The sequence below is a fragment of the Lipomyces doorenjongii genome, assembly GCF_038497915.1.
Source record: "Lipomyces doorenjongii strain NRRL Y-27504 unplaced genomic scaffold V1508scaffold_89, whole genome shotgun sequence".
NCBI lineage: Eukaryota > Fungi > Ascomycota > Lipomycetes > Lipomycetales > Lipomycetaceae > Lipomyces > Lipomyces doorenjongii.
In genome coordinates this window covers 44854-53615 of record NW_027118156.1, presented here as the reverse complement: position 1 = coordinate 53615, position 8762 = coordinate 44854, and the positions used below count along the sequence as shown (strand labels likewise).

General features: G+C 46.2%; 3 protein-coding genes across 3 annotated transcripts; 1 reads left to right on the top strand and 2 right to left on the bottom strand.

Moving 5' to 3' along the window:
• V1508DRAFT_458063 (uncharacterized protein) lies at positions 1–2310 on the bottom strand. The gene is given in 7 exon segments (XM_066942705.1): positions 1–15; positions 64–575; positions 680–958; positions 978–1159; positions 1185–1621; positions 1653–1838; positions 2121–2310. 6 exon segments carry the CDS (start codon positions 2140–2142, stop codon positions 386–388), a joined length of 1296 nt encoding a protein of 431 aa, XP_066793019.1. The 5' UTR covers positions 2143–2310; the 3' UTR covers positions 1–15; positions 64–385.
• A 2454-nt stretch (positions 2311–4764) lies between these two features.
• V1508DRAFT_288908 (major facilitator superfamily domain-containing protein) lies at positions 4765–6782 on the top strand. Its single transcript, XM_066936550.1, has 5 exons — positions 4765–5183; positions 5235–5266; positions 5314–5496; positions 5543–6702; positions 6757–6782. The coding sequence occupies exons 1-4, from the start codon at positions 4916–4918 to the stop codon at positions 6677–6679; spliced, it is 1620 nt and encodes a 539-aa protein (XP_066793018.1). The 5' UTR covers positions 4765–4915; the 3' UTR covers positions 6680–6702; positions 6757–6782.
• A 218-nt stretch (positions 6783–7000) lies between these two features.
• On the bottom strand, positions 7001–8735 carry V1508DRAFT_458061 (peptidase S8/S53 domain-containing protein). The gene is made up of 2 exons (XM_066942704.1): positions 8368–8735; positions 7001–8314 (listed from the first exon to the last, which is right to left on the bottom strand). The coding sequence occupies exons 1-2, from the start codon at positions 8587–8589 to the stop codon at positions 7403–7405; spliced, it is 1134 nt and encodes a 377-aa protein (XP_066793017.1). The 5' UTR covers positions 8590–8735; the 3' UTR covers positions 7001–7402.
• Between the last annotated feature and the right edge of the window lie 27 nt (positions 8736–8762).

Sequence of the window (8762 nt, the reverse complement as noted above, 5' to 3'; positions counted from 1 at the left end):
TTCGTATCCGACGCCGGGGGATTGGCCGATATCGTATCCGACGCCGATAATCGGTCGAATAATATTCGCCAAGTCGAATATCGTCAACAGCCCTAATAGTGAGTTGGTAATTTCTATACCGTATATATTTATGATATTATGATATGAAGATACGCTGTACTTTTTCGATTGTTGTGGACAGACAACTCGAACATAATACCAGCAGGGAAACAGTCCGGGAAATAATCGCCGAGTACACACAACGCTGATTGAAACCAATTAAGATCTTGGTAGACTCCTTAGTGAAAGCCCTGAAATACCAGAGTCACGATTTGGTTAGTAATTATGACAAAACTACGAACACACCGAAGATCATTGTTAAACACCTACCTATGACAATATTCCCTTACTCTAAATTTACCACGACAATCCAGAGAATCTTTTTGAAAGAGTTCATTTCTTTCTCTTCCTTTTCATAGTCTTTCTGCTCATTCGATTTCTCTTTCTCAGCTTTAAGTCCCAATTTATTTATATCTTTGTTAATTTTTCTCAACTCTTTCTCCTGCTCTCGTCTAGCTTTTTCCACTTCCTTTATCCTTTTTCGTTCGTTGTTTTCTTTGCTTTTCTTCGCGATTTCCTTTTCAGCCTTGCGATTCACTTTATCTATTTCCTTATTTAATTGCGCATTCCCTTTTCATACTCTTTTGAGGATTTCTGATGCTCTCCAGGAATTTTCTTTAGAGCCTTTCCGCGGTCTTTCATAAGCTTATTCTCTGATATTTTCAGTTGCCGCTCAACCTGCTTATCGGATAATCTCGCAAGCACTGAAGCTTGTGGACCTGGTGGAGGGACTTGGAAAGTCAGCGAACTAACGTACCCATCCAATGCAGCCAGTCGCCTTTCGTTCACAGGTTGATCTTTATTGACGTGGCTCAACGGAGCAAAGAATGGTACTTCAGAAGATAATCCAAGCATTTTACTCAGCGCCGAGGTGTCACAATTCAACTCTCAATCGTCGGGGCGCAAACAGCTCCCTGTTTGCCTGTTTCATGAAGCTTTCGGTTCTGCAATTGCTCACGGCATATACTCCAACCTTAGCCACTGCTTGGGTAGCAGCACCAGCAATCTGAAACGAGACACTGGGCACAAGCCCAAGGACACTTCCAACAAGACCCAGCACCTGAAGAGGAGGATTGGCTGTTGACGACGTTAAGCTTGTCGACAAACTCAAGAAATTCCTCACAACATATCCCATGAGATTCCAACTCCCGAGAATAAGCCCTGCAAAATGGTACACCGACGCCGCTCATCATTTGCGACAAAACTATTGGCTTCCTTAAAGGTGGGATAGTATCAAGCGACGGTGGACTGCGAACATGAACATGCAATGCTTCAGCAATAGATTCGCCGTCATCAGAAGTACCAGACCGATCGTATTGAGAGGACAATGCATCAGATTCATCGCTCGATCCTCTTACGGCATTCAAACACTGGTTTGTCGATCTGGTAACGTCATCAGAAAAATCCCTCCGTTTCGAGAACCCGTCACGTTCGCTATTGGCTTGCTGACTGGGTCCTACCGCAATACTAGTGGGACCGTAAGTGTATGAATTCTGTGCAGGAGCTTCATGGTACCCCGATACTGGAGGCAAATTTTATAATGCTGGCCTCACTAGTTCCATAAGTAATACTGGGATCGCGCGCATATCTGGAGTGAGCGTAGGAACTCTGATATTCTCGTGGGTAGAAAGAGCTATGTGCTTCGTCGTGCAGATATCTGTCAGCAGCTGAAACTACATAGTACTGTCTACGGCCATTATATATATCCTCATAAGGCGGAGGGTTCTCGTTAAGGACTGCTTCATTGAATCAGTCTGATCTCTAAGAGACAAAATCTTAAAACAATGGCGTATATTAGAGGCCCTACATATATTAAATACTCTTCGAGTTGAAAATAGAGTTAGTCGTATCAGGCACACTTAGAAACGATTTCGAATTTGTCCCTCGGATTTCAGTCTCGCATTTCAGTCTCGGATTTGAGGGATTTGTAATGGAGGAATATTGGGACCCGACAATGCCATCATAATATGGACCCTAAACCCAACGACTAAGGAACCTCCAGCGCAGTAAGACGAGTCCACCATAGACTGGGACACTATTCATAATATTGCCAGTGCTAAGGCTTGGATTTGCTGCGCGGAAGGCCGCAAAGGTTGTTGAAGTTTAGGAGTTTTGCCGCTGGACAAAAATAATAGTGGGGGCCGCAAAGATTGGTATCTTCCGGTGTAGATTTTGTGGGGGTAACTTCGGCAATGCGAATCTTCTTCCTCGGATTCGTTAGACTTAGCCTAGATTGTTTCTACTTAGATGCCATATTGGGGTAGTAATGACAATTAAAATTTACAATGGATAATTTTAAGGCATTCATTAGCGAGAAAATGAGGAAATGAAATGTTTATTCCCATTTAGGACGTATGACAGAGATTGAATTCTGTGCAAATCTTATTTCCTTTAAGTTGGGGGTAGTACACATTATTATGGTGAGCGCCAATTTGCCCGGGCCTTTGTACGTGCTATTTCCTGTCTCTATTGTATGGAAACATGTCTCTATGATTTGTATGACCCGCATCGTGTCCTGTCTCTGCTGCGAAATACGCGACATCGAACTGGGTGCTCACACGGCGCAGTAACACATCCGATCGGAATGCATCTTGCTCTGTCTACAGCAGTTTCGCTGTTAGAAGACTGGGATACTCTTCCGGGCGGTCTCGTGCAGTTTTATGTCCGGTTGGCAATATCCCTGTTTATTAACCCTTTACGCAATACCATTTCGTCTACCAAACTGCTAATTTCATCATCCACGTCTGATTGACACTGGGACAGGGAATGACGGCAGCGATCTTGGGGTTGCCCACCATACAATACCCCATGCCTGATAAATATTATTCGCGCGAGCGACCTACCCGACGGTGTCACTGGAGTAAATGAATCTCGTTTGCGATTGTACTCTTCTCTGTGCCGATGACTATTATCGTCTCAACTCCACCACCGAACATTTAAACCTAATGGCTCAAGAGTCCGAGCACTTCTGATGGGGCATGCACTGACGAACGCTTCTCTTTTGGAACTCTCACTCATTTTGTGTTGATGCCACTCCACTGGCTGATCTCTGTGGGCCTGTCGTCCGCTCATCACGCGAATAAATGAGACAGCATGTGGTGTAGTACACTCTAAGACTATTATGTCGACGAATAGCCGAGATATGCAGGTAAACCCAGAGAATGAACCCAGAAAGCCCTCTGCAGTAGTGTCGCTCTGCTGTAGACGCATGTCAACCATACCTTATTGCTCAAGGGTCCGGCTAAAATCGTGTGCTGTAGTAGAACGTCGAGATCTAGATGTCACTATTCTACAGCTCAATTACATGACTCGATTAAAAGCTAATAGGAATCTAGATGCTTCCTAAATGCGAGATTGAATAGATAGATATTAGCGGTGGTCTCTATCGCATGCCAGACCAGTTCTAAAGTATATTAGCAGCGACATAATTCCTTGAGACTGCATTTCGTTGTCCATATGCCCACGGCATATATCGCTCACATCACTGCTAGAGATAAGGATTCACCAACAGTCAAAACACGGAGAAAGATGAGAAGTCAGCAAATATGACTAACATTTCCTGCCGGAGGCTCGATTATTGTTTGCTCAATTGTTCTCCTCTTAGCGTGTGACTGATCCAATTGTCGAATACAGGTAACGAATGTGGAATTGGCGAGATTGGAGTAGCGGGATTTTCCGGCATTCCGGCGCCTCATTTGTTGTGTACGCAACGACCAACTCTTATTCTTATCGCGCATATTTCGGCTCCACTTAAATCCGTAACGCCGCAGTAAACTATTCCGCTACGATCTCCGACCATTTGTTCAACATCTCTGTCTATGTATTCGTTGGTTAAGACTTACTGGAAATAGACGTTATCTGACTTTCCTCATTTTCACAAATTAGTTTCTGACGGATTGGGTTTTCGTTATCTATTGTAGTTCAACACAGTGTCGCATTCACACCACAGCCACTAATGATTATGCGCATGCCAGTCAATGTCCCGGGACCCAATATAGGCTGACTTTATCGCAACACGCATTTACAGACACCATCAGCTAATAGTTTAAATTAATTATCCTGTATTTGCGGCAGGAGCAAAAAATTACGCGCTCCTTCTGCTGCCCTGGGACAAGTGCAGTGACTTTCAATATGGACTAGTAGCCTTGGCGAACGCCGCAACACCAAGGAACCAAGACTGGGGCGCGTCCCTCACAAGACCATATACAATGGTGTGTACATTGCTGCCTGTACTTTTAAACTTAGTTCTTATCGTGATTTGTCCGTATCACTCATTCACAATCTTGCCAAAGACGATTGGCGGCCGGTACTTCTGGCTGCATGGACTAGGCCATGCTAATTACGTGGGTACTTTAGACTACGCTAAAATTTTTATTCATCCAAAGTCGCGATTTGTTGTGACATCGTTATCGACTCCTATACCGCCGCAAATGTCATATTCCATGCCAAATTGCGAACATGATCTGCTTTCTGTACTGGCTTATCTTTCTGATCACTGCCGACTGCGCAATTAGATTACAACTGGCAGTACTGTGATGGTGCATCGGTAGTGGTTGACACTGCTGTTTCAATCTCAACGGCACGACATTACGTATTCCAGACGCCACTGCGCCTCTTAATGCGTTTCCGAAATTTGGATCTACTGCAAAACAATATGCCGGGAATTCGGTAACTGATCGGAAGTCCTTATCTGAGCTCTCTCTGCAGCACACTGCGTTAACGCACTGTGTTCTGTATAAAGTTGCGGTCCCTGCCAAGGTAATCTGAAATTTAATGCTGAGTCGCCTATGCACGCCTTGTCTCTTGTCCTTCAAATATGGGAATCATACGCTGGATCAAGGGCTCAGTTAACCCTGTACCGCGGGAACTGAAATACACCAACGACGAAGTCCAGGAAAAGTTCCGTGTCTTCCTCGATGACGAAGGATACCAACCCAATGCCTTTAGACGGTTCCTCGCACAGTTCTGGGATAGTTTTGAAAAGCCCCCGCGGTACCGATGGTATTTGCATAAGTTAGATGCGAACGTGATGTTTTATTTCTTGTTGTCATTTTTTATCAAGACGTTGGACAACACGAATATCAGTATGCTGTGGTTCTTGGTAGAGTTGGCTAGGTAAGACTGACAGGATATAGGCAACGCTTATGTTAGTGGCATGCAGAAAGACGTGAGTATTTCATTCAAGATTGCAGGTACAAACTCTAACGATCTCAGCTCGCGCTAAATGGGCAGCAGCGAAACCTGTTCAACACTGTGTTTTACATCGGCTATATCCTCGGCTCCATTCCGTCACAATTTTTGATCAATAAAATTCGTCCGTCGGTATGGCTACCTTGCTGTGAGGTTGCCTGGTCTGCGTTGGTGATGTGCATTGCTACCGCTCAGAGTGCAAGGCCGGTACGTATTCTTTTCATAATAGGGAAGTTAAATAACCAAGGAATAGATCTACATTCTTCGCTTCTTTATTGGCCTCTGCGAGTCAACGACATATCCTGCTACTGCAATGCTATTAGGAAGCTGGTACCGCCCAGAGGAACTCGCAAAGCGCATGTCAGTCTATGATCTCGCGTCGGCGCTCGCATCAATGTGCTCTGGATTCATCCAAGCAGGCGTGTACACGTCTATGAACGGTCTAGGCGGCATTGCGGGGTGGCGCTGGCTTTTCATCGTCGACGGCATCATCGGCTTGCCGATATGCTTCCTAGGATTCTACTCCATTCCTGACTTTCCCAACACTACCCGTGTGCCTTGGTTATCCGATCTCGAAAAGGACTTCAGCGTGTTGAGAATGGCGGAACTAGGCCAAAAGTCCACACGGAAACTTACACTCCGTCGGTTCCTATCATTTTTTAAGAACTGGCGGATCTACGGGTTCAACTGGCCATATATCCTGTTCAACGTCAGTGGCACTTACTCGTACTTCAATCTTTGGCTACAATCACTGCATAAGTACTCCGTTCAGCAGATCAACTTGATCCCCACAGCGGGGTACGGCATGGCGATCTTTACGTGTTATCTCTCTGCGAATATATCTGACCGCATGGGTCTCCGCTGGCCCATGCTGCTCGTCGCTGTATTTTTCAACTTCTTCGGCAATTTACTCCTCGCGATCTGGGACATCCCATTCGGTCTCAAATATGCGGCCTTCTTCTTCCCAGAAATCGGATACCCTGTCTGGGCGCTTATTCTCACGTGGGCTTCCGAAGCGTTCCAAGACGATCCGGAATTGAGGGGCATGTTATCGGCCGTCGGTAACACTATTTCGTACGCCATCTCCGCATGGCTTCCGCTGCTCGCGTTCCCGACACCGGAGGCTCCGCATTATGTCTGGGGATACCATTTAATGTGTGCTCTAAGCTTTTTATCCGGAATTGGAGTTTTGTTTTTCGTCGTGATGGAGAAACGGGAGAAGAAGATGATGGGACGGGTATTTAATAAGTATGGACTGGCGGTTGATCCGGATGATTTAATGGATCTGCAAATGCCGGAGTCGGTCGTGGATTTGGTGCGCGAGGAGAAGCTTGCTGAGGTCGACGCGGAGAAGGGAAAAGGTGTTGAGGTCTCTGTTAGGGTAGTGTAGCTGATGTCTGGGATAATTTACATGTAAGGTGATGTTTTACTCTAGATCCAACTGAATTGTTAATGACTTTCGATAAGGTCTAAAACAGAGTCCTCATAAGGATTAAATGAGAACTCGGTAACTTCTCAGTAGCTGGATGATTCCAATCGTGTTATAGAGTTTTCCAGGAGGCGCTTTTTCCTCTTCCTTGCCCTGTCGCGACTAGTCGGGGGCTCGCTTGACCCGTAATTACAATCCCAACGGCCACTGAGACTGAGTGCACGACCAGTATTCGACAATGGTTTGTTGCAATCCCCGAAACAATGTACATTTTATAGTTCATGATCATTTCATTGTCTTAATCGTTACTTAAAAACATGCTTAGCGTTCTCCTATACGTTGACTGTTAGCTTTGCTATGAATCAGTTATCACAGAAGAAGTCGTGGTCGGATTGGATGTGTGAGGTAGTAGCGTATATTAATTTTAATTAGTAAAACACAGTCCACTCCTCCTCACCAGACAGTAGCCGCCACAGAATGGCGTATATCCCATATAAAACCCACATCGTCATGACAGCGAGCATAACCCCGACATTCGACAGTACCAACAGAGAGAGCAAAACCGGAACAGACAGAATATTCATGACAGTATTCAAAACCTCATCAGCAAGATAGTTGATTAAACCAGGTGGTATCAAAGTGGCCAATGAATAGCCATTAACACGAGGAGATAAAGCAAGCGCGTTAAAATGTGTTTCCGGCGAGGTTGTATCCGATTTTATTGGGCGTGAAGGGACGAAAAAGGATTTGAAGCCAACAGATTGCGCCACGAGTTGCCTCCGCCTTGACCCTCGCTACCGCTTCCTCAGGTGAATCGCCTAGACCCATGAAGTATCCGACTATGCCTGCGGCGATCGGACTCGCCATGGATGTGCCGGAATACGCGATCGTGCCGTCATCGGAATTGAGTAAGCTCAGGACGTGCACGCCGCTCGTGAAGAGGTCTACACAGTGGCCCCAGTTACTGAAGGGGGCGATCGAGTCATCTTCGTCATCTAATGCGCCCACGGTGAGTGCTTCGCGGGAACTAGCGGGCGAGAAAGCGCATGCTGGCAGAGCGTCATTTCCCGCGGCAACTACTACTGCCAATCCCGACTGCACGGCGGAAGTGATCGCGGAGTTGAGAATGGGATTGTACATGGCTCCTAGCGATAAATTTGCGACGCCTTTCCTGCCGCTCGAGATGCGGGAGTTGGCTGCATAGTCCAGTCCTGCGATCACATTTGACAAACTACCGCCACCTGTCGCGCCGAGGACTTTGACTTCAATCAACGTGATTTTTTTCGCGACACCATATGTCTTTGATCCAATCAGCCCGGCCACATGCGTCCCATGGCCGTTCGAATCGCCAGATCCCTCGCCTGTATAGTCGGCGCCTTTAATCGCACGCCCTTCAAAATCGGGATGTGACATATAAATACCGGTGTCAAGTACATACGCATCAATGCCTTCCCCAGCACTGGCATCGTATTCGTAAGTCAGTGCTTCAGTTGTCCCGAGTGCTGGTCGCTGGCATATTCGCGCGAGATGGCGAGGCGCGCCAGTTTGAGTTACCACGTTCGCGCGTAATACTATATCCGGGGATATGTTCTCGACCTAGCGAGAGATATCAGCATCGTACAACATCATACACGCGATTGGGGGCATACCAATGGCTCTACCCCAAGAGTGTTGACGAACTCCTCATCAAAATCCGCCGCGATGGCTCTAAAACCACCGAAGGAGTATGTCCTGATTAATTTGCTTTTAATGAAAGGGTGCCCATCTAGATATGAGGAGATGTTGGTGTCAGGGGAGAGTTGGATTAGGTATGTCCCTGACACAAAAGAAATCAGGGACATGGCCGAGAGCGCAGTGAGAAACAGATGCATTGCAGATGTAAAGGATCAATATATTCCTGGCTGCGATTTGCTGTGCAAAAAAAATACAGGTACCGTGGATTCTATAGTAAATATACTGATGTAGTCGGGTGGCATGGCTGCATGAGAATAGTCATTGTTAGGGTCTAGTCATTAAGAGGACTGTTTAGATCGATGTTAACAAC

Excerpts from the sequence above, each read along its gene's own strand:
- V1508DRAFT_458063 (XM_066942705.1), bottom strand. The coding sequence starts at position 2,142 with ATGAATAGTGTCCCAGTCTATG. Across the intron at positions 1,839-2,120 it reads GAATAGTGTCCCAGTCTATG|CAGTCCTTAACGAGAACCCT; the intron begins GTGGACTCGTCT and ends GATTCAATGAAG. Across the intron at positions 576-679 it reads CATCAGAAATCCTCAAAAGA|GATAAAGGAAGTGGAAAAAG; the intron begins GTATGAAAAGGG and ends CGAACGAAAAAG.
- V1508DRAFT_288908 (XM_066936550.1), top strand. The coding sequence starts at position 4,916 with ATGGGAATCATACGCTGGATCAAGGGCTCAGTTAACCCTGTACCGCGG. Across the intron at positions 5,184-5,234 it reads GTTGGACAACACGAATATCA|GCAACGCTTATGTTAGTGGC; the intron begins GTATGCTGTGGT and ends GACAGGATATAG. Across the intron at positions 5,267-5,313 it reads TTAGTGGCATGCAGAAAGAC|CTCGCGCTAAATGGGCAGCA; the intron begins GTGAGTATTTCA and ends TAACGATCTCAG.
- V1508DRAFT_458061 (XM_066942704.1), bottom strand. The coding sequence starts at position 8,589 with ATGCATCTGTTTCTCACTGCGCTCTCGGCCATGTCCCTGATTTCTTTT. Across the intron at positions 8,315-8,367 it reads CTCTTGGGGTAGAGCCATTG|GTCGAGAACATATCCCCGGA; the intron begins GTATGCCCCCAA and ends ATCTCTCGCTAG.